This window comes from Osmia bicornis, chromosome 16, assembly GCF_907164935.1.
Source record: "Osmia bicornis bicornis chromosome 16, iOsmBic2.1, whole genome shotgun sequence".
Taxonomy (NCBI): domain Eukaryota; kingdom Metazoa; phylum Arthropoda; class Insecta; order Hymenoptera; family Megachilidae; genus Osmia; species Osmia bicornis.
This window is the reverse complement of record NC_060231.1, coordinates 2,937,937-2,963,023: the sequence shown is the minus strand read 5'-3', so window position 1 is coordinate 2,963,023 and position 25,087 is coordinate 2,937,937. Positions and strand designations below refer to the sequence as shown.

Sequence of the window (25,087 nt, the reverse complement as noted above, 5' to 3'; positions counted from 1 at the left end):
GTATTACTATTATAATTGTAATTAGTAATTAGTAATACCATTGTTAGTTAACAATGTAAACTACGGTGCTATTACCACCTTCATTTCTTACCACTGTGTTATAGTATTGAGTTTACATAGCACAGAGTCTAGGTATAGTGTTGAGCTTGCCCATTTTATAGCGTTAAACGTAATGGGATAATTAAACAAAGAAAAGGGAACTGTAATTGCAAATAGTATTACTATTATAATTGTAATTAGTAATTAGTAATACCATTGTTAGTTAACAATGTAAATTATGGTACTATTACCACCTTCATTTCTTACCACTGTGTTAATAGTACAATAGTTATAATTGGAAACATTTAACGCATCGTTATACGATTTTAGTATTTTATTTGTTATGTAACGGTAGGTCGAAAATAGTATTAGCTTAGTTACGGGGGATAAAAAAAGTAGACGTTCGGTTTTCAATGGAAGAAAAGAATGGTCACGTGGCAATGGGTATATTGGTCACGCGTCTCAAGGGCCGCGTGAGGCCATCATCGACACGTGAACGTTCGTCCCAGCAATGGGATATTGTATTTTGAAATTAATGGAATTTCACCTGATCGACACTGATCGTCCTATTATTTCAATTAATTAACAGTTCCATGCGTTTCATAACCGACGATCCGTTTAATTAACACACCATCCGGTCCTGTCGTCTTTACGCCCTCGCTGTTGTGTAACCAGCGTTACAAACAACCGAATTTACCTCCTGTTTCAGTGAGAAACGTTTCACTATCTTTCTAAACTGAATGCAAAACGTAATGTAGATTAATTGCTTAAAGATCAATGTTTAAAGATGAGTCATTGTTTCATGTACTCTATTGTTTAAGGAGGATTAACAGTGAATAGACAATTTATTCATTTGCAATTCTGTTACAATATTTATTAATAATTATTGTTAATTATTAGAAGAAGTAGAACCTAATAGAAGCTTTTAAAGCTGGAATATTTTATAAGACTGTTTAGGATAGAAGAAGGTTTGCTTTTAAGTAAAAAGAAATTTCTTTCATATCTTCAGAAAATATTTGGCCAGGAAGAAAAGAGTGATTGAATGTATGAAATAACAATTAAAAGCAAGCATATTATAATACATCTCCCAGTTGAAGAAAATTAGAAATAGATTCCATGATGCATGAAATTTCTTTTATCCACACAAAGACAGTGTATATATAAATAATGCACAATGGAAAGGGTTCATGTCAGAAACAAGGAATATTTCTTCTTGGTAACTAAAATAAGATTCTATTTAGATAAGCTAAGTATTCGAGTCAGTCCAACCGGATAAATAATAAAAGACCTATTGTGCACAGGACATTTTCGTTGCGAGCTTCGCAGTTGGTTTATATCGAATCGGTTTACGCGAAGAAGGATCGAGGGGGTGGCGTTAGCAGCCCTTCTGAACCGATGGAGGGGGATGGATGCAACTCCTTGCGCAACTGGACGACTTCCTAACAGTTGCCGCGCGTACTTTGTCAAGTCCGCGTCGTTCCTCGTGGCAAACGTGTTCCAGACTGCAGTCAACACGAGACTTCAACCTGTTCATCCATCAATTAAAACTTCGCCTTGCTTTTGCGTCCTTCTGCTCGTCGCTTGGTAAGTGCTTTATCTATTTATTCCTTATTTTTTAAAAAGATTTTCCTGAGCAGTTGAAGCATGTTGATGACAAATTTTATTTTTTAGGTGTATGGATGCTTTGCAATATTCTTCTTTGGATATTTTGTTTATTTTGTAAGTGTGCTTGGAAGTAGGTCCTTAGCAAGGTTTCTTATATTTTTATACATTATAAAATAGTCATTGCATTAGCCAAGTGTTTTAAAATTCAGATAGATCTCACTATGAAGTATTCTTCTTTTTTAATATTCCAAATACTTCCCTGGTGATCTGTCTATTTGAATTCATAATTAGGTAATTGTTTACCTAATTATTAGCTAATTGTGTTTTAAAATTTAGATAGATCTCACTAGAAAGTATTCTTTTTTAATATTCCAAATACTTCCCTGGTGATCTATTTGAATTAATAATTAGGATTTTTTTAAAAATTGTATAACACTTTAATCTGTGTTCAGATGTAGAAAAGTAATATTTCAGACAGCTCGGCAATCTTCTTCCAGGTAATCTCGTTGAAAGTGTATATCTTCCAGTTTCGATTCCAGGACGCGTGATTATTCACGCGTGTCCCCTATGTGACTGCTGCATCATTGCGATTTCCAATTATCCGCAACTCCCTCGACACTTCAGCCCCTCCCCTCTATCACCCGCAGCTGCCTCTTCCCTGAACAATTATTTCCTTCCACGGTAAACATTTCTTCCCTGGACAATTATTTTCTTCCACTGTAAACATTTCAACCAGCTGCAGGATGTAATCAAGTTTTATTGGCGATCAATTTGATACAAGTTTCTCTCTGTTTCCCTTCGCACATTACGTCGCGACGTTTACACGGTAATAAATTGAATGAAGCTTATGGTTCACGGAACGGGTCTCGCTATTGTCGACTGATTCCACTGTGGACGCCGTAGATGTTATTTACTCCAACTACTTCAGCAGCCAGGAACACGTGTTTCTGTTCATGAACTGGCACACTTTAGCCTTCACTGTTGTTCAGGATCGTTCCAACAGTTAGGTCGGGGTCGTTAGAAGGTAGTGGACCAGTTTTGAATTGCAGATGAAATGAAAATACGTGATAAGCTTAAGGGATTTGAAGAGTCAGATAGTGATTCTGAATGTATGAATTTAGCGAGCTGGTTTAAATGTTAATGTTTTTCATTAAGAACTTTCGTATAATAAGTAGAATCATTCATGATTATACAATTATGTAATTTGAAAGCAATTGGAACTTTTGTGTGACTTTGTCTTAGAATTGTAAGTTAAACTTTTAATGGGAAGTCATCTATTAGCATAATTTGTACTAAATTGTACTAAATTCTGTTATTACTATTGAATCTGGTGTTAGGTTTGTATGACTTTATCTATTTTAGAATTGTAAATTATTAAACTTTTGATGGGAAGTTGTTCTTAGAGTTATTATTAGCATAATTTGTACTAAATATTACTTTTGTTATTACTGTTGGATCTGGTGTTAGGTTTGTTAATATCAGTGATGATTATACAATTATGTAATTTGAAAGCAATTAGAACTTTTGTGTGATTTTGTTTGTCTTAGAATTGTAAATTATTAAACTTTTGATGGGAAGTTGTTCTTGGAGCTATCTATTAGGATAATTTGTACTAAATATTACTTATGTTATTACTGTTGGATCTGGTGTTAGGTTTGTTAATATCAGTGATAATAATACAATTATGTAATTTGAAAGCAATTGGAACTTTTGTGTAACTTTATCTACCTTAGAATTGTAAGTTATTAAACTTTTGATGGGAAGTCATATATTATCATAAATTCTGTTATTACTATTGCATCTACTGTTAGGTTTGTTAATAATACTTTTGTATGACTTCATCTGTCTTAGAATTGTATTTTGATAGGAAGTCATCTATTAGCATAATTTGTACTAAATTGTACTAAATTCTGTTATTACTATTGGATCTAGTGTTAGGTTTGTTAATAATACTAACTTCTTCCATTGAGTACCAAATTGAAGAAATAGCGAGGGACTTTGATTTCTTCAACCACCATTGTTCTTTCTTGAAACTTTTAGACCAGTGTCTTCGGTAATCTCTCCAAATCACGAGAGATCTTGAATTCAGCCTGTTTCGATCGTTAAACATTCATTCAGGTCAAGGCTCGACGGTGGGATGCGAAAGTGCATTCGTAACACAGCCTCACACGAACAATGGAGTCGCGATAGTGGGCTAATCAGCTAGCGAATTTTCGAAAAGACGAAACACACATGGTTGCTCTCTGATGTTTCCGGTAAATCGTTGCATTCGCATCCATCTAGATAGCTGACAAAGGAAAGGTGAAGAAATAGAAGAATTTCAATGAATTTCTATCAACAAGTATTACCACTCTAAGTGAAGATATCTTGAAATCTTTGCATTCAAACCTTGCAAGATTTATCAGGCATACTTGAGGATAATATCTGAAAAGAAAGGAGCAGGAAAGGAAGTAAGTGATCCTTGATCCGTAACAGGTAAACATCTCTTCTTCAATATTCCTCTGCGTCTACTTTTTATAATACAGATTTGTTGGTTGAAAATGTGTTCTGACGTCAGTGAACAGTTGCTTCCAGGAAATCTGCTTGTTTGCAGAAGGGTGAGTCTAGTAAAACGTCAAAGGGATACCGTGAAGTTTATCTGGAACAGGCTCTCCTTGGCTAGAAGTCATAATTAAACAAGAACATTCGCTTCGACCAAGCTTACAATCTAATTCCTGATTCAAGAAAAAAAGGAGGACAACCCTTTCAACGTTTCTCACCGGCCTCTGTGAAACGTTAATCCTGCGGATACGTGGCTGGCAAGTTTTAACGAGACACCCTCGAAAGGCAGAAGTTTGCTCCGCGCTGGTTTATCCACGAAAAGCCCCTCTTTGCTCGGATTAAGACTCCGTGGTTAATGCCCGTGACATTGGTGTTTAAACGCCTCCTTCGCCTGTCTTCAAAATATCCCTTTTAAACATTTCAAATATCTTCTCTTTCTGTTTTAACGCTGGAACTACCGACGTTTGATTCACGCCTATTATTAAGTTAAAAATAATGTAGAAAATTAAATAGATAAAGGATTTGATAATCAATATTTAATAATTTGATACAATTTTTTAATTTAAAATAAGAAACTGAAAAGCAATCATTTTTACCCCTTTGGTAGTTCTAGTATTAAAATAAGAATTTTAACTGGTTTGGTAGTTCTAGTGTTAATTATTGTTTTGAGTACAAACAAGTGTTCATTGAAATTTTCTTTGTTAATTCATCTTTAGAAAGAAGAAAATTATGTAATAAACAAAGGGGTTTGTAAGTTTGATCATCAAAGAAAATCAACCATCTGATTTTCTTTGATTGAATTTGAAGGTCTTCTTGAAGAAATTCCTGTGTAACACAGTTTGGAAATAGATGTTTGAAGGGATTCTCTGGTAACCCAATTGAACAGATGGATCATTTGTTATTGTCAGAGTACTGTAATCAGGATTGATAAGATTAATTTCTTTTCAATCACTTCAGGCAGCTGCTAATGATCAATGCTAAGATGAAGAATACAGTGGGCGATCAAATTATTAGAGCCACGGTATGAAAAGTAACTTTTAATCAATAATCCTTCACTATTAATATACAAAGGAATACTTATAAAAATAATTTGTTATAATTACTGTAACTTTTACTACAATTACTGCCTCAATTCTTTTCAGCATACTTTTGATGCATTTTAAGCAATTCATTTTGATCAAACGTTCAATCAATTTACATTTATTACTAATAATAAATATTTCCACAAATTTCCACTTTTTTCATCTGTGTATCATAATTTTACAAGCATCAATACATCATAGAAAAATAATAAGAGCTCTGTTTAACTCGGTTTTCATTTAAGAATTAATCACTTTTATGTAAATTAGTCAATTCATGTGAGTGGCTCTAATAATTTGATCACCCACTGTATTGCAGAACCCCTGTATTAGGTAATCATTTTCTTCAAATTTTATTTCCCTCTAAAATGGTTATCAGGGTTCGTTTTGCATCCCTTATCATCGAGGGTGGCCTACTTTAGGGCAGGCCTAGTCAAGTAAGGGAAAACCACTCCAGAAACAGATGTTCCAGTTCCCTTCCAACCCTGCTCCTTCAAGAAAGATGGGAAGGTCCTGACAACATCTCAGAGGAGACAGTACCGCCGCTAGGAATATGCTTGGGGTGCTTAGGGTCAAAAATATTAGGAAAAGCATATTTCCTAGCGGCGGTACTGTCTCCTTGGAGAGGGAACCGTCGCATCTTACTTGAAGGAGCAGGGTTGAAAAGGGAACCGGATCATCAGGAGTGGTATTCCCTATTTGACCAGGGTTGCTCCAGGGAAAAGGCGTTACTTAATCAAATCATGCTCCAAAATGGGTGATTTAATGTACATTAACGTTCAAAGGGTGAACTGTGAGTTGCTTTCAAAAGAGCGGGTATATTGATTGATACAAGAAGGCTTTGTAAGATGGTTCATTAAAGATAGAATACTGCTATTGTATCCAGTGAGCGTACAGGTTGAAGCGAATGTCTCTTGAAAGTCTTATAAATTGAGATTGAAGATGCTTTGAAATTGCATTTTGTTTCCTTGGAGCACATCTCTTGTAGCTGTTCTAAGCACCTTACAACTGTCCATGAAACAATGGGAAAATACTTTGGCTAACTGATGAGATCTCGTTGGTTACAGGGTCGAGTCTCATTTCTACCTTTGGGATATTTTTTCAATTTAAAACTCTGCGAGGCGCAATATTCGAATAAAACTCGACCTCCCCCCCTGGGCAACTTTTAAACTTCGAAATCTGGGTTGCAGCTTTACAAAGGAAGTAATTGGTGAGATACCAAGAAAGAGGAGGATGGGCGTTTAAACGATCAGCCAGTGAGTTGTACGGTGATTGAAATGGGTGCTCGATCATGCGAGCCAATACGGCCCGTTGTGTAATTACAGAAGAGGGCGAATTAACGCCCCCCCCCCCCCTCCGGTCGAATGTTTAAAACGTAAAAAACGTTATTCTGCTTATTTCACTGACCAATTAACTGGGAATCTGGGACTCGACTTGTTTATTTTTCATCCACACTTTGCCCGCTTTCCCACGCAGATTAGAGGAAACCGACGTGTCGTGTTGCACTGTATGTGTGAAGAGAATTTTATGTTCAAATACCACCGCATACGGCGGTACAGTATGCTCCATTAGTTCTTGTTACTAACAAAGTGTTAATGGTCCTTATAATTGGAACAGACTTTCTTCTCTGCTTTGTAATTAATTAATTTAATTGTACTTGGGTCGAGGGACCATTAGGACAATTAGATACCTTTTTGAAAGCTGTTGAGGAAATTGAAATGGAAAATATTTTGTTAGGTAAACTTTGGTATTACATGAAATTTGATTTTCTTCTTCAGTTATATTAATATTCTTTTACAACCATTGTGAACTTCAATTTCCTTTGAAGATTATTATAATCTTCTATTTTATTATTATTATAATTTATATTCAAAATTAAATTTTCAACATTATTTTTATTTTTCAGCAATTGCACTTCTTATAACTGCTATAGACTTCAATTCACTTTGAAGATTATTATAATCTTCTACATTAATTTCTATATTATTATTATTATTCAAAATTAAATTTTCAACATTTTATTTTTCAGCTATTGCACTTTAAAAAATATTCTGAAGACTATACTGTAAAGAAGAGATAGTGGATGAAACTTCTCCTGTTGAAGCATGTTGACTGTGTTCAATTAATCCTAAATCAATGGAATTTGAAGGCTGGAGAAGGATGAGCTAAATTGAACTAGAATGTCATATCATTGACTAACCTGATCTGAGAAACTTGCACCCTTGTTCTGTTGAGAATTCTCATAGGTAATCACATGCACAATTGATCCTCTTGTTCACTGAGACGTCAGTGTAACAATCATAGTACTATCAGTGTTAACTCTTCTCGAAATCTTTCCTTAAGTTCATGCTGGAAAACTTTTGAATTACTTAAACTTTGGAACAGTCGGATGCGCTGAAAAAGCAGCTACATTGTTGCGGAAAGTTTCTTCTATAATTAAACCGTTCTTTCGTTCCGGAAATGGCACGTAATTCCTCTTTATCCCTGTGAAAAGAAGATAAACATGAAACTTGAAGAAATATTCCAAGATTGGCAGTATCTCTTTCTTCAATTTGGAAAAAGATTTCCTTTCATGCTAAGTTGAGCTTGATGCTGGAAGAAGTAACTTTGACATCAAATATCATAATTAAATTTAAATGAAATTTGAAATAAATTTCAGTGAAGTGCATCTGAAATTTCATTTTAGGTATAAACATGAAATTTGAAGGGGAAAAATATTTCTTCACGAAATTTCCTTTCCAGTAACTCGGTAAAAGGTAAAAGGGAGTAAAGAGGAACTACTTTCCTCCAAGTTTCACAAGTTTCTGCACGTTTAAGTGCATTGGCCTCGCTCTACACAACATCAAGCGTTTTTCTTCCACCTTTTAACCGTTCCAAATAAGAAGAAAGAGGAGGAAAAGGAAGAGACACGAATAGTGGTTGGAGTTTCTATTTTCATTTGCAGGCATTCTAAGACTGTCCAGCACGAGTGGCTCACTTTTTTCCAGCCTCGGTTTTCGCCAACTAACTTGCAATGAGAATTCTGACCTACAAAAATGCGTCGTCCTTGTCCGCCTCGATCCCTCCTGCAATCGATTGTCCCATTTCAACGTGAAATTCTCGCGTTAGCCGAGTACACGAAACAGTCATGGATTTCCTTTCTCAGGCCACTGTTCCAACAGAGGAACAGTTTCTGGACAATCAGGGGATAGGAGCTATGGGCTCCTCCATTGTGTAGATTCTTCTTAACAATTGTAATCCTTTAATCCCTTTGTAAATGGGAAATTTTTTACATTCAGGATGATCAATCAATTTTGGGAAAATGAAATTTTAAGCTCCCTATAGGGTGCAAGGTATTCAATTGATTTTCTTCTTGGATCTTACAAGGGGTGGGCACATGTGTGGAATGTCACTAGGTGGAAGTTGTAGTATACATATAGAATTACAAAACCCTAATGGGTTTCTTCAGAATGGGTCATCGTTTTTGAGATATTTTAATGTGAAGCTTCTTACGTTTCTGGTATATCATGTAGGTAACTTTCCCTTGATAGACGGTTCTGTGGCTGAAGTGGTAGAGCGCTAGCCTAATAACCAGATGGACCGGGTTCGAATCCAAATCTGTTTTTTTTTTTTTAAGGCAAGTATTTTCTAATTTTAAAAAGATATAAAATTGATAAATTCTATCACCGACTATATCAAACTTATGTGAGACCATTTTGAAGCTTACAGGTTCATGGAGGTGAAAGGAAAATAAATTGTATTGGAAGGGAAGTAAAAAAAGCTTGAACTTTGAAGGAGCAGATCCTTTTTAAATCATGCGATAAGCGTTCCAGGGAAGTTCTGTGCAAGTTTCTCGATGGGGATGGATGTGTAGGATGAGACGCGGCTGTTGCCTCGCGAACTCTCAAATTATTCGCAACTGCATCGTCGTACCTACGGGCAGCAATTTCGACGGGATGGGAGTTCGTTAAAATTTGATCCTCGTTGTCTTTGTTCCCGCGGGGAATCTTAATTTCGCCGATGTACCGCCGCGTTTCGCTCAGTTTAACGAAAGCCGGAAGTTCGGGTAATCGTGTAACGACAGCGAACCCAATATCCCGGGAGAAGATGAAGTTGAGGCTAATAATAAGATTCTCTGGGATCTGGTAAACTTGCAAAAGTTTCGAGCAGCTATTGCCTTCTGCGGGATGAATATTACTTTTCAAGGGGATGTACAGTAACACTAGAAGACCTTATCATTGTTCCATTATTAAAATTCCTGAAAGAAGTAAACACTATGCATGCCGGAAAGATGTCCCTGTGGAGTAGATATATCTGATTTGAAAAATTGATAATCAGCTTTGTCAGCAGAAGCCTCTGGCAAAATTGCAGCATCGATTTCTTCGACTGCACGTGGTCGAAACTGTTTGAATGGACAGAGGAAACTGAAAGCCCAACGAGGGATAAAGACGTCTTCGAATCAGACACTATTCGGGCACAAACGCGAGACTGAACGCACGATGCAAATACGTGATCTCGACTTTTTGGCAACGGTCCAACCGTACCTGTGCCATTTCCTTCATTTTTCTCCATTGCTTCGACACACGGTACGCCGTTGGTTCGGAAATTCTGTTTTTCGACTTCGTTTCCTTCCTCTCTCTTTGTTTTGGAACATTTTGCTGGAATATCCTGTAAGTGTTATTGATCATTTAATATGCAGCAACTTAATTCATTTATTTTAATAAGTTTCTTCTTAGCACCACAGGGACAAAGAAGAGAGAATTCTTTTCACCGAATCCATTTCATCTCTTTAGATTGAAACACAATTGTGAGGTAGATCAGTCTTCCTGACGTTCTTTTCTGTCCTGACGTCTTTCAGATGGTAATGAGGAGCTGGCGATCGATCCTTTCTGAAATAAGGGTGTCAGAGCGTCTCCCAAGAGAATCTAAGTCGTTGATCCTCTATTCTGTGGACCAAAGCGGAAACAGGAAGCGGCATTGGGAATTGATTTATCTGCTTGAGGGAGCAGAATGCTCTACCAGAAATATTCCATACGTTCTCAGCCAAAGCTGAATACAGTTAATATCGTACTAGCTATCAACAATTAAGGCAATTATAAATGTCTGTTAGGATCCAGTTTTAATAACGTTCAATTAGGAACAGTGAAATGTATAAATATTACTGTTGTTAAAGGTTTTTAATATTGAACATTCCCATACATATTTCAGGGTAATTTTCAAGTATTGATATATTTCTTCTTTCTATAAGAGTATCAATATTTCTTCTTTTCTTCACTGAATATTCAGTGGCGTTTGAAGGTATAGGATTTTGAGTTTAATTTCTTCTTTCATAATATTTTTCATTTTTATTTTTTACAGACACCATTAACAAGCATTCCATTATTTTAATTGGAATAAAAGTGTCCGTTTTCTGGAACAAGGGGCAGTGAAAAAATTGCGAAGAAGTAAAATCAACTAGTAGACGAGTTTTCCAACGAGAAAATTATTTTTTCACCAAGGCAGTAAAACGACGACGTTAATTTCACGCTGGTTTATTCGTTCGTCGCACGGTTTAAATTAAAACCGTCACAGTTTTCATCGCTTAAACCATCAGCGGCGACAGGACACCCTTGTTTTTACATCCACGTTTAACGAAGCAATTTCCACAGAAAACCGGATGCTTGATTGTCTTACAAACCGGAAGAATCCAGTCATGTCCGTTCGCTTGCACATGCAAATCGTAGCTGTAGTGGTCGTTTATTTCCCAAGAGTACCAGCTCAACGTTCTCGTGAACAGAAAATGCTGAGTACAGGGGAGAAACGTGAACAGCTACTCAGTTTTTCAATATAATTCATCTCTACTCTTCTGTCGAATATTTTCTATAATTTATTTTCTTATTATTATTCTTCAGAAGCAAACACTCAGGGTGTTTAGAAAAAGTACTGTTCAAGCGAAGTGGTTATTATTATTATTATTGAAATACCGAGCACTCAGTCTTCAAGGAACCATTGTACCCGAGCCCAAATGGGCAGTTCCAGCTACCGAGGTGAATTGCGAAGGCCGACCTCCCTTGCAAAGCCCAGGAGCCTGCCCACTCCAATGTCCTCCAGGTGTGCGTCTCCAGGTCTTTGCAACGCGATATCAAGTGGAGAGGAGTCTCATCCTCCTCTCCACATCTCGGACACCCAGGTTCTCGTTCCATACCTAGGTGCGTCAGGTGTTTCCTCGTGAACCAGTGATGAGCCCCACGAGTAGACGCAGCTTAGGGCCCTTTTTGCTAACGAGGGGGGAGAATGCCTTATGCACAACGGGTAAGGTTTTCGACCGGTAGTGTGACTCCTAGGTTACCAGAAAAACTAACCCCTTGGAACCGCTGGGGGGAAGTACCTAACCTGGTCTTCAATCCTGGGGGAGCGTACTATAGTGTTGCTCCAAACAATCCCTGCAATAGGGGGCAGTGCCTTGACCACCCCTTCACCTTTCCACCCTGGGGTTTTAACTCGCACCCCTTGCTCTGTTGCTCTATTTGCCTAGGTCAGAGGGAGGGGAGGGGTAGTTTTCAGCTTAGGGTCCTGCCTAGCAGCGTTGATGGCCCTCTGATCAGGTCCAGATCTGGTGGGTTTGGGTTCTCACCCACGCCTTCACCATTTCTTTTACCTTCCCCATAGAGACACCTACATGTTGTATCCAGGTCAGGACGCATGGCTCCTCAAGTAAAGTGGTAGTCTCCTTTGAGTAGTTTTAATATTAAACGTTTGAAAGTTTCTTAATTTAATTATTTTCTGTCTTGCAGATAGAAGAAAGGAACCTGTCCAAGCGAATATCATTAACAGAGAAGTGGACCAACTGGATCAGCAGGATATCTGAAACCGAAGACATCTACAATCTTCTGAGTGTTATTATTTTAAATAAGTGTATTTATATCTTCAGCTCAGTTCACAATGTAAGTCCAGTGTCTAGAACGAATTACAGTTGCAAGTAATTTGTGGACAAAGAAGTAATACAAAAGAAGAAACATTTCATTATACTGAGAATTAAAGATCAAAGGAGGTGAAGTCTTCAAAGGATCACACTTTAAAGCATCACTGGTGATGAAATTCTAGAAGGAATTCTTTTCACAATTCCTCGAAATGTACCGTGTCAAATAAAAGATCTAGAGAAATAAAATCGAAAAAAGGATATACGAGTTGAAACTCACGTGTCTGAAGGGAGAATTTGCATGTTGAATTGCATTCAATTGTACGCTCTTCAAGAAGAAAGGGTGAAGCAATTTGAAAAATGAATAGACAGGGAAAAAGTACAATGGATTCGTGTTCCAACCGGTGTCCCTGTTGATGCGAGAAGAAAGTAAGGGGAAAGATAAAAATGTAGAAGCAGGAAGAAGTGAAGATGGACAATTAGAGGAAACATGGACGCCTCTAATGCCATTGGCAACAATACTCGGGATTTCTGCGTCGTTAGATCAAAGAACTTTGTACCTCCAGACGATGGTAATTATGTTTAAGGAGACATTTTTTGTTTCTTCAAGTTTTCTTATAAATTTAACTTGATTTCAGTGGAGTACAATTTGCTTTTGGTTCTCTTCATTATTAACTATTATATTATAATAGAATACATTAAATATTATATTTAAATATAATTAATAAAATAATAAATTTAAATATTTAATATATTTAAACATACCTGGCAATTCAATATCTACCTTTAAAAAAGCAGAATTTCTCTTGGAAACGTGACATCCATTTTTGAAGAAAACTTTTCAAAGAAGAATTTGGATTTTCTCTGAAAAACTCTGGATTTTCTAGTTTAATAATAAAATTGAAGAATTTTAATCAATTTTAATCAATTGATTAATATTTAATATATTCAATATATTAGATATATTAAAATTTTTTATCTATCTTTAAAAAAGGAGAATTTCTCTTGGAAACGTGACATCCATTTTAAAGAAAAGTCTTCAAAGAAGAATTTGGATTTTCTTTGGAATACTCTAGATTTTCTAGTTTAATAATAAAATTGAAGAATTTTAATCAATTTTAATCAATTGAAGAATTTTAATCAATTTTAATCAATTGATTAATATTTAATATATTTAATATATTAGATATATTAAAATTTTTATCAATTTTAATCAATTGATTAATATTTAATATATTTAATATATTAGATATATTAAAATTTTTATCAATTTTAATCAATTGATTAATATTTAATATATTCAATATATTAGATATATTAAAATTCTTCAATTTTATTATTAAACTAAAAAATCCAGAGTATTCCAGAGAAAATTCAAATTCTTCTTTGAACACTTTTCTTTAAAAATGGATGTCACGTTTCCAAGAGAAATTCTCCTTTTTTAAAGATAGATATTGAATTGCCAGGTATGTTTCAAGAAACACCATAACCAGAGGGAAGATAATCCAAAGTAGATGTACGTCGAGCCAAGTCATATGCCGTGTATCGCGTCTCAATTTGAATTTATAAAACGCCAACGCGTCCCGTCAGCTGGATGCACACGACAACGGTGATGCTGTTCACGTTTACCTTTTTCCAGAGCTCTGGTGCAAACCAGTATGGGACTCGTTGCTCTGCTGGCCCCCGACCAAAGCATCGACGACGATCAAGCAGAGATGCCCGTTCGAGGATGGATTCGATACGACCAGTAAGTGCACGTGCACTCGTTTGATGAATGCACATTTAAATTGCTTGTTAGCTACATCCACCAGAGAGATAGAGAGCAGGCGAGAGAAAGAGTGGTGAAAGTGGTGAGGAATAATTAGAATAGCCGTGTAATTTTCAGCCAACGTGTTCACCACAAGGGATTCGTTGTAGATTGCGTTTTAATTTCAGAGAAATTAAGCAGAAATTATCTGGATGGTTGCTTGAAAAATGAAAATACAGGAGAAGAATGCTTGCATATTTGGATTGGATGTTTTAGTACTTGGGTGCTTGGATATTTGAATATTTAGATATTTGAATATCCAATATTTGAATTGTAGATTGGGTTTTTAATTTCAAAGAAATTAAGCAGAATTTATCTGGAAGGCTGTTGGAAGGAGTACTTGGGTGCTTGGATTTTTGAATACTTAGATATTTGGGTGCTGGAATACTTGAGTCCTTGAGTATTTGAATTGTAGATTGGGTTTTTAATTTCAAAGAAGTTAAGCAGAATTTATCTGGAAGGCTGCTTGATAAATGAAAACATAGGAGAAAGATGATTGCGTATTTGGGTGCTTGGATATTTGAGTACTTAGATACTTGGGTGCTGAAATACTTGAAGACTTAGGTATTTAGATGCTTGAATGTTCTGAGTACTTAGATACTTAGGTATTTGTATTATTTAAAATCAAGTCTTACAAACCTCATAATCCAATAATGATAATATAATTTTCCAGATATAATTAGTATTCTAATCTCTTTAATCTGAAGAATTAATTTATTATAGAAGGAAAAGTGTGAAGAAACGTTGCTGCATAATTATTAGATCTGTTAATGAGACAGAGATGAAAGTTCAACCGGCGCTCCTTCGCTTCAATCTATCTATTTATCAGGGGGTTGAAAACTTGTTTCATTATTTCAAAGGCAATTAACGCGGCGACGTGGAACGTTTGCTCTTCATCAAAATGAAACCTTGAAGACTTCTTTAATCTTTTTCTCAAGCTATTGATTAATTAGTTTCACTTTGGGGGAACGACTTTGTGGAAACGGAAGAGGCATTTGCATAGTGAACCTGCTCTGTGGAAATGAATTTAGCGATGCCGGATGGTAATCGGGAAATTCCTGAATCATCGTTTCAGGAATTAATTAAAGGAGAGCCTTACTGCTAAAACTTCCTGAATTTCATGATTCGTTCCTGACAAATGGTTGATCGACGTCATTTTATCCATGAATGACTTCTCAATAGGAATTATTCAACTCATTAGTTTTACCCCAATCTAATTGGAATCTGTTAATTATTTCATTTTTTTTTAATTCGTGAAAGTGCAAAAAAATTCATTTTGAAGAAGAAGCAAAAACTGAAACAATTATCACTGGGGTCATTGAAAGTGAACTTAATTTGTATCCTGAAATAGTACAAGTATTCTTGATTGCTTTTAACTTCTGTCTGATTGCCTGCCTCAAAGAAGTGTCTAAAAAAAGAACTAATTTGCATAATTGCATCCTTAAACATCTCAATATTTAGACAATTAAATATACAAGTATAAAAAAGAATTTCTATCAAGAAAAAAATAATTCTTTTGTTTATATATTTTCATTTTTTCTCGGTTGGAAGCTACAGCAAAGATGCTGCTACGAATCGATTGGCATTTAAACTGACAAGGAAATTCAATACACCCACCTTTCAAGCCATTCCGCGAAGGAAAAGTCTTGCAGCACGGAATTACATATCGTAGAAAATAAATAGGAGTTTTCCTTTCCCTCACTGCATCGTTTATCAATAGAAAAAAAAGAGACTGAGAACAATTATTTTCACTGAATGCGTGTTTACGTGACCAATGAATCTAAGGGGAGCCTTTTTACTTCTGAACTTAACAATGGAATTGAGAGAACGTTTCAGTTTATTTGATGCCCCCAGGACTTCAAGTATAATATATTTGTAGCAGCTGGAAAGCTAAGTTTTGGAGAATTACACAATAGGTGCTTAGGTATTGGAGTGCTTGGATACTTGGGTGCTTAGATACTAGGATACTTCAGTGTGTAGGCACTTGGGTGCTTAGATATTTAGATATTTAAATACTTGGGTGCTCAGATACTAGAGTACTTATGTGTGTAGGCACTTGGGTGCTCAGGTATTGAAGTGCTTGGATACTGGGCTACTTAAGTGTGTAGGCACTTGGGTGCTTAGGTATGGAAGTGCTTAGGTACTTGGGTGCTTAGGCATTTGGATACTTAAATATTTGGGTGCTTAGGTATTGGAGTGCTCAGATACTAGAGTAGTTAAGTGTGTAAGCACTTGGGTGCTTAGGTATTGAAGTGCTTGGATACTTGGGTGCTTAGATACTAGGATACTTAAGTGTGTAGACACTTGGGTGCTTAGGTATTTAGATATTTAAATACTTGGATGCTCAGATACTAGAGTACTTATGTGTGTAGGCACCTGGGTGTTTAGGTATTGAAGTGCTTGGGCACTTGGGTGCTTAGGCATTTGGATATTTAAATACTTAGGTGCTTAAGTGTGTAGGCACTTGGGTGCTTAGGTATTGAAATGCTTGGGTACTTGGGTGCTTAGGTATTGGAGTGCTCAGATACTAGAGTACTTAAGTGTGTAGGCATTTGGGTGCTTAGGTATTGAAGTGCTTGGGTACTTGGGTGCTTAGGCATTTGGATACTTAAATACTTAGGTGCTTAGGTATTGGAGTGCTCAGATACTAGAGTACTTAAGTGTGTAGGCACTTGGGTGCTTAGGTATTGAGATGCTTGGGTACTTGGGTGCTTAGGCATTTGAATCTTTAAATACTTAGGCGCTTAAGTATTGGAGTGCTTGAGTATTGGGGTGCTTAGATACTAGGGTACTTAAGGGTGTAAACACTTGGGTGCTTAGGCATTTGGATATTTAAATACTTGAATACTTAGACATTAGAGTGCTTGGATACTTGGGTGCTTAGACACTTGAATGTTTAAATACCTGGGTGCTCAGGTATTTGAATGCTTGGATACCTAAATTCTTAAACACCTCCATTGGATCAACCAACGGCAGGACTATTCTCCACTTGAAGGTATTAAGATTCCACGAATTGATGCAACGAAATCACAAAAGACATCTAAAGAGAAGAAGTCAGGTCAACTTCAGCGCTCGTAATCTTTTCCCGCGTTATCGAGTGCAATCAAAACGTTGGAGATGTGGGTCGAGTGGCGTTCTCCAGGTTCTCATTCCCACTGTTTTCCCTAGCGATATTGAGAAACCGTAAATGCACCGTGATATTGCTAGAGGCAAGTTCAAGTATAAGCAACGCGTGCACGCGAATCCCGGTCGCAAATCGATCTGTCGTCTCTCGTCAAACGTTTCCACGATTAAAGTGGAGGGACTGTACCGATAAAACTGTCTCTGCCGATCGTTCTTCCTCCAGATACGCGATGGATAACGTACAATTGAAGTTGAAGTACCATTGTAACCGGGGTAATCTCAAAATTAGAACACCACCTCTCACGATGCCCTTGATCTCTGTAGATCCTTTGAAGGCAAACTTTCAACCGGAGAAGCTGGAAAACAGACTGTAATGCGGTAGCTCTCTGGTTTCACAGGGGCTTCAAGAAAGGTTTTAAGCAGCCGGATACACTTCTTTGAGGCTCCCTCTTTCATGGAATATTCATGGTCCTCCTTTATCCTGCTCTTTTAAAAACACCTTTGCCAGATGACATTTTTTCTTGGCAGAAGCTTCTGCGTCAGCATTTCTAGGAGAAAAATATCTCATATCTAAAAACTAGTTTCATCCATTTCTTCTTATTGGATGAAATGATGTCTCAAGTTTGCTGAGAGACTAACTTTGTTCATCAAAGTTTGACTGGGAAGAAAACTTCATCTCTTGGTATATTATATTTAGGAAATTCTGCTGCATCAAAGAAACAGAAGTTCAAATAGCTGTGGTAAAGTGGTATCAAATATGAAAGATTTACACTATGTGGTTACCTTCCAATCATAATTATAAACTTTAATCCAAATCAATATCAAAGTTCAGTTTCCAATTACAGGCCCTGGTAATCATTCTACCCAATGAAAGTTGCACAGTGTCGTTAGCCAGATGTTCAAAGTTGAATTTCAAAGCTTCGTTTACCAGCGAATTGTTCAGTAAACAGAGCGACCAGATCAATTCAGTCCGCGTTCCAGTTTATTCTCCTCGACGTGCGCCAGGAATGCATGCAAAATAAACGCGTTGTTTGCGTAGAATCTGTGGAGAAGAAGTGCGGCTACAACGGTCGGTGGGAGGGCCAGAACGGTACCAGCAACGAGGACACCCATCACGGATGGGCGAACTACACGACCTGTCTGATACCGGAAATGTTGCGGCTACATGGAAAAGTTTACACCAACACCATCGAGGGTAACGTGAGTGTCATGATTCCAATGAACTCACAAGGAGAACTATTAAAGTGTAACGCTCACTTATTAATGAAACTTTGCCACCTTGTAGAGCTCGTCGAGTTGAACGCGCCCATACCCCATTTTGGGGGCAGACGACTAATTGTTTTAAAGATATTAACAATTAAAGTTAGTTACGATTTACATTGAGAAGTATGACAAAGTAGAAGATATCAACAGTTAGCTCCGGGGTAAAACGCTTGACTCGCAATCTAAAGGTCCCGGGTTCAAATCCATGGTACCCTTTTTTTTTTTTTTTTATTTGTCTCCTTTTGAATAACTATTACAGCTGTAGTGGGTTACACTTGGGTAGTTCTCAATTGTTCTAAACACACAGAGTGTTTATGAACTTAGCTCTTCTTTTATTCCAGATGAAGATGGAAATAGTTGAGAAGACTCGAATATTGGAATTCGTTGGTTTGAGTATTTCTTTGGTAGCATTGCTTGCTTCACTTGCCATATTCTGTCGTTTTAGGTGGGTCATTTAAATAAATTGGTATTATTTAGACACTTGGGTGCTTGATTGTTAAGATGAAATTTAATGTTATTTAGATCCTTGAGAAACACCAGAACCAGGATACATAAGAACCTTTTTGTAGCCATGGTTGTCCAGGTTCTCATCAGATTAACAGTGTACATAGACATTGAAATCCAAAGGAAGAAGACGTATGGTATTCAAAGGGGTATAGGAAATACAGTAAGTACTCCTACCATTTAAGTAATAATTCAAAGAAATTTACAATTCATGCAAGCAATTTTCTTCTTCTTCCAGCCTGTGCTGTGTGAGGCCAGCTATGTTCTGCTGGAGTATGCAAAAACTTCAATGTTCATGTGGATGTTCATAGAGGGCTTGTTCCTACACAACATGGTCACTGGTAAGTAACTATACGTCTTTTTCAAAATGAGAGATCTTTTTAAAAGAATCTCTTTTTTTTCTTCTTTATGCCTACTGTTGCAGTGACGGTGTTTCAAGAGACGTCTTACTACAGGATGTACAGGTTCATTGGCTGGGGATGTCCTGCTGTGATGACCTTAATCTGGGCCATCATTACTGCACTTTATTATCATCCAAAGTCCAGGTAAATGAAGTAGACAAAAGACACAGAAAATAATTTTTATTCCAATTTAATTTGAATTATTCTTTATTCATGTCCAATGTTAGATTCTCCAGATGTTGGTCAGGTTATAATTTGTCTTCCTACTTTTGGATCCTTGAAGGACCCAGGTTTGCAGTTATATTGGTAAGTGAAATAAAAATTGGAATCTCAAGTACATGTATCAATGGAATTTGAAGAAGACAATTTTAATTGTATTTTTCAGCTCAATTTTCTGTTCCTACTGAACATTGTAAGGGTACTCGTGGTGAAGCTTCGACAGAGCCACACCAGTGAAATAGAACAAGTCCTGTCAGTGAATAATTAACAAAGCAACTGAAACTAATCACAGAAATTCTAACGTTATTGTTTTTCATACAGGAAAGCTGTGAGAGCAGCTGTGGTACTTCTGCCACTATTGGGCATCACCAACGTGCTCTGCATGATAGACGCACCTCTGCACAATGTGAAGAAATTTGCAGTATGGTCTTATTCCACGTACTTTCTGCAATCTTTTCAAGGCCTGTTCATTGCAACACTCTATTGCTTCCTAAATGGCGAGGTGAGACAATTGGAATATGCTAATTAATAACAATTACCATCAGGAAGGTTCAAGATCAATGTAAAATATATTTTCTGTGCAGGTGAGACTCGCTCTGGACAAAACCATATCCGTCTACCTTTCTTTGAGAGGAACTGACCTGCAACCCAGAAGACAGTCAACCTTTAGTGGCTGCCAACCCCAAAGAGTAGCATCAGGTGTGTGATATTTATACAAATTTCTATCTGTTTTGAGGTTCCTAATTTAATCTGCTTGCTCCCATAATATTCATTGAAATACATGTAATTTTTATATTTCATGAGAAAAAAGATATATCAAATTAATCTCACAGTGATTGAAATGGAAGAGGAGGAGATAAGACCAACCGGTTGGATAAGACTGTGCTGTCGAGGTGGAAACACTCCACCACCGGACCGACCTGCCGAGTGAGTAATGATCGAGGAAAACTCGCCCATCTGCGTTTAGATCATTACCAGCATCGACGGTCCTTCTAGCAACATCGTATCAGTAGGTAAAAACACACCAGACAGGCATGACCCATGCATGTTCTGTTGCATCGTATTTCCCCTCTCAGACATGTTATCCAAGCTCTGAATACTCTCAAAATTTAAATCTTTTTTAAATTTGATACATTTCAATGGATTCACCAGTAACTATATCTTTCTCTCTTCGCCTAACTTCCAGTTTGTCTTTGTTTAAAAAGTAGGTGATGCCTTCTGGGGTCTTCAAAACTCTTCCTCCCTTCAAAACTTCAAACTTCTTGCACTGTAGTCTATCTTTCAGAATCAAAGGAATGCATTGTTGTTGAAACAACATTAATTTCCCATGGGAATGATACTTATTCCTGGTTTCAGAACAGCGGTCTGACTGTGGAGCGTCTCAGGAATCCTTGACACTGGCCAAAAACTTCAGAATTATTCCACTTGGACTGTGAACTTGTCTGGATCAACCTGAACCATTGTGAACCAAGCTTCTGCCTAGAAATTTAATTGATGTGGACTAATTTGGACTGTGATTTTTCATGCATTTTTATTTACTCAAAGGGATAAATGGATTTGATGGTTGAAAGGTTATTAATGTCATTGAAATTATAGATTGAATGGAATCTTATGAATGATGAAATAATTGATGATCATTCAGAGTTTCAGGTTGTTGAAGTAAGCGAAGAATTCAAATTCTGGTTTATGTATGAAAAATGAAACAGCTTGAAATGAAATTAGATGATTGGAGTCACTTGAGAGAAGAATATTAATGATTTGGAATGAGATTGGTGGATTTAATTAGAATTGTGAAATGGAATGGGTGAGTGGAAAGTTTGATGATATTTAGAATGAAATTGATGACTTAGAAGTAAAGAAATTTTTTGTGAAATGCATTGTTCGAGGTAGATATTAATGTGATATTTAATGGAAATAAGGTATCCGCAATGTATCAGATTTCTAATTAAATGGAAGGTGCATAAGAATGTGAACTAGGCTGTTAACTGATGAATAAAAGTTTTGTATGGAGCAATGAAAGTGGCTGATGAATAAACATTGATAATCATTCAGATTTAAAGTGTAATAACTAAATAAATAAAAGATTGATGATGAATGAGAATCCAAGGATTTTGAAACAAAACATTATGTTCATTAGTTAAAATAAGTTATAATGTTTGAAGAATAATTTTGTGAAGAAATGTTAACTATATTCAAGTAACGTTACATTTTTTTAGAGGGACTGCTGTATGAAAATGTTTATATAGATTTAACTGGATGTGTGTAATTGCTGTTTATATGCTTTTAATGATCTCTGTAATTTGTGGTTACGAAGACTATTGTAAAATATCATTTTTTTTAACTACATACATTTCAAAACTAATTTAACAACGTTTTGAATTAGTTTTACCGAATGGATGAAAATTTTTCTTCAAACAGAAGGGCAACATTTTTAATATGTACAATATTTCTAATATTGAATGATACTAAAATTGACAGTTTCATCACAACTAGCTGCAAAATTATAATGATAGATAGAATAAATCTATTTGTATGCTTTTTTGCAAGATGAAAGATAATTAGTCATAAGGTTAGCCAATTAGTAAATGCATCAGTGCTTCAACAACTTTGTAGCTGTGCGTTTTTTTAAGATATAAATAAATAATTGTGACACCGATTGTGTCTGGTTGCATCAACCCTTGAGGTTAGGTTTCATTTTGTAAAATTAAAATTCATTGAAGAAAGTGTTTAAATAATTTTCTAAATAAAAATGGAGCTCCTTAAAAACAAATACAGAGTCTGATATTTACAAAAAGTTTATATTACCATGATTAATTGTAGAAAAAAGTATTTTACACAGTATAAAGTTTTTTGCATAAAGGAACATCCATGGTGTTGTTCTCCTGAATTATTATAAACCTCAGTCAACATAAAACACGGTGTTCTTAACAATAACAAAGATAAATACATTTATATAAATAATTCTTAAATATATTAATTAAATCCAGACAACGTTTACACATAGTGTCATAGAAAACTTAACTTATTTCTGAACCCAATGACTCTATCTGAATCATAATAATCCCAGCTAACAAAAATAGTAATCTACATTGTAAAAACTATCACAGATATGTTTCAAAAGCTCGTACAAATTTCATCAGAATTTAGTGTTTAAATTAATACTGACACATCCTTAATAACTTAAATAATAAATATTATTACCGATATCAAAACAGTGCTCAGTTCTAAGGACAAGGAAATTTTATATTCTATAAAAGTAGATGAAGATATTCATCTTCAGACTTGTTTCCTACTTCAAAATAGTCTTTTCTTAAATACTGAGTTTCTTAAAACTCGTCATGAAAACTTTTCTCTGTGTCCACCATTTTACTCCCTAAGAATAAATCCATTTTGCTTAGAATTTCAGACAGATTCAGTTTGCCATCCAGATTGGTGTCTGATAAGTTTATCAAGTGCTGAGCTTCTTGTATAGCGTGCCTTGGATTCCTTGGATCTATATACATCTGAAACAGTACAATAAATTTCATCCGTTCTCTTTTTTTCTTTTTTTAGATTTCTCCATCTGCTGTTCTCTTACCAGAAGTTCTGCCCTGTCAGCCTTTCCATTTTTATTCTTGTCAATGAGATGTCGAAACTCCTTCCGCCTGTCTTCACTTCCGCCCACTGCTTCGTGCCTGTCTTCCTTTAAATCTAATCCCACCCCTTCTGCAGGTAAGTCTGAGAATTCGTCTTCTGTCAACTGTTCATCCCCGTCGCGGTCTGAAGCAGAGACTGGCGCTTGAAAAATCATATTGCATAGAAAATATAAATTTTACTGCTTTACCAAATTTCTCAAACAGGTCTTCCACCATTTGAAGGAGAGCTCTATGACTGCTCTCAGGATGAGTGAAAGCCAGGAACTCGTCAAGTGCAAGCCTCTCCGGATCGTTCCTGGCAGCCTCCGCCCACCTTGCTCGGTCTCTCATGATGCTCTCCTTTAAGGTTCGCGACATGTCGCTGTGCTTCTTGTCATGAGAGCTCACGTAACTCTCAGGAAATCCGTGGGACCTGAGAAAGTACGCGTGGTACTCTTCCCACGAGACCTCGCCTGTCGCAGTGAAGAAGAATCAATGTTCATGAATATTAATGAATTTATAGAAACAGCTTCCTGCTTCTTCTCTTTATGGATTACCGTTTCGTGGATTGTTGTCGATAGCAGTGAACAGCCCAATGTTCTCCCTCATGGCACAGCTGATGTGCTCAGTTATCTTCATATGAATCCATCTGGCCAGTTCCTGGATGTCCAACAGCTGATCCTGATCAGTGTCTGCTCTTTGAAATATATCCTCGAGGAGACTCCTTGGGTTCTCTCGGTTCTCTGCCTCTTCCACCTCTTTTATACTGCGATCAACTTCTCTTCGACGATCCAGCTCCTTGTCACGTGGAGCAGTGACCACCTCCAGTTCGACGAACAGGTCCTCGATCATTGAACCTTCCTCGTCCTTCGCCGTTGCTGAGGATACCAGGCTCTTCAGGGGCACGTTCCTGTTGTACTTGGCGAAGAGAAGGAACAGGTAGATTATGAGAGGCACCAGAATGGTCCAACGAAGGAAACGGAAGCACCTTAGATCGGACTTGCAGGTGATCTTATTTATCTGCAAATGAATGCTGCAGTTAGGTATGGGTCAAAGTTGAATATGACAATGTGTACCAAGTCTAATGGAGTAACAGCCTTAACAGGGGGACTGGATACCATTTTGACCCCACCTGTAACAAGCTATCCCTAATTTAATAACTGACCAGAGATGCTACTTACAAAATATGAGAGATACATGTTGATCGGCAGGTCCACAGTTAAGCAAAGATGTCCTTAAAGATTCTGGATCACAACACACCAGGAAAACTTCAGCTTTCTTCTCTCCATGCGTTGATTCCTTGATCATCAACCTTCCAGCAACTCAGAATGATCTTTTGCACACCATTTCCTATTGCTTCGCTGTCATCACTGATCACAAATCACACTGTCAGTTACAAGTTGCTTCGCTGATGAACACTGATCTCACTGGAGACACTGTATCATCTTTGAACATGTTTCAATAAGTATCAACACAATGTTTTAGAGAACAAATGGAGCGAAGAAGAATGATGTAAAGGTTTGTTTAATGATAACAAATAGAGAAGAAAGAAGCAAAGATGATGACAGTGCAATACTGATTGGTGAATGATTTTACTCTGCTCAGCAAGAAAAAAAGCAAGCTCCAAGGAGAACTCTGGTCGCACGTTGCCTGGCAAAACGTTAACGGCGTATTGATCCACTTTCACTGTCGTGTCCTTTCTCTCTCTCTCCATCTCTCTCTTGTACTAACGCTGTTCTGTGATCCTCTTTGTCCCACTTTTATCGAGCATTCTGTCTCTCTTCATTCAATCACCAACATTCGCACTCTGTTTAACAATTGAAGCGACGTTTGCTGACTTCTTTTCTCTACTCGATTTCTGTTTAGGACTGTTTTTTTCTAAACAGAACTAATGACACTGGGTTGAATATAGCTGAGAAAAAAGAAGAAACAAAAAATGTTCTTGAAAGAGTTTCTTCTTTCTTTCAATTTTCTTCTATTCTTTTTTCCTTTTGTATTTCATTATTTTTCTGATG

The 25,087-nt window shown here is 36.7% G+C and overlaps 2 protein-coding genes across 10 annotated transcripts; one reads left to right on the top strand and one right to left on the bottom strand.

The window, feature by feature from the left end:
• Positions 1-1,009: 1,009 nt before the first annotated feature.
• LOC114877855 (PDF receptor) lies at positions 1,010-20,907 on the top strand. 9 transcript variants are annotated; one of them, XR_003789639.2, is made up of 15 exons: positions 1,010-1,255; positions 1,341-1,623; positions 12,017-12,713; positions 13,781-13,888; positions 18,111-18,271; positions 18,676-18,779; positions 18,857-19,001; positions 19,077-19,179; positions 19,257-19,383; positions 19,467-19,545; positions 19,625-19,710; positions 19,780-19,960; positions 20,043-20,157; positions 20,292-20,471; positions 20,815-20,907. XR_003789639.2 is itself a non-coding variant. In XM_029190964.2 (15 exons), exons 3-15 carry the CDS (start codon positions 12,632-12,634, stop codon positions 20,825-20,827), a joined length of 1,392 nt encoding a protein of 463 aa, XP_029046797.1. In that variant the 5' UTR covers positions 1,010-1,255; positions 1,341-1,623; positions 12,017-12,631; the 3' UTR covers positions 20,828-20,894. The 9 variants fall into 9 exon arrangements, 5 of the variants coding, with proteins under 5 accessions (XP_029046797.1, XP_029046792.1, XP_029046793.1 ...); XR_003789640.2 differs by having other exon boundaries at positions 20,292-20,467; positions 20,815-20,902; XR_006830205.1 differs by having other exon boundaries at positions 20,292-20,467; positions 20,820-20,899.
• Positions 20,856-24,999, bottom strand: LOC114877856 (45 kDa calcium-binding protein). Its single transcript, XM_029190966.2, has 7 exons — positions 24,669-24,999; positions 24,254-24,517; positions 23,630-24,092; positions 23,282-23,545; positions 23,036-23,217; positions 22,264-22,961; positions 20,856-20,937 (listed from the first exon to the last, which is right to left on the bottom strand). The coding sequence occupies exons 2-6, from the start codon at positions 24,269-24,271 to the stop codon at positions 22,785-22,787; spliced, it is 1,104 nt and encodes a 367-aa protein (XP_029046799.1). The 5' UTR covers positions 24,272-24,517; positions 24,669-24,999; the 3' UTR covers positions 20,856-20,937; positions 22,264-22,784.
• Positions 25,000-25,087: the final 88 nt, after the last annotated feature.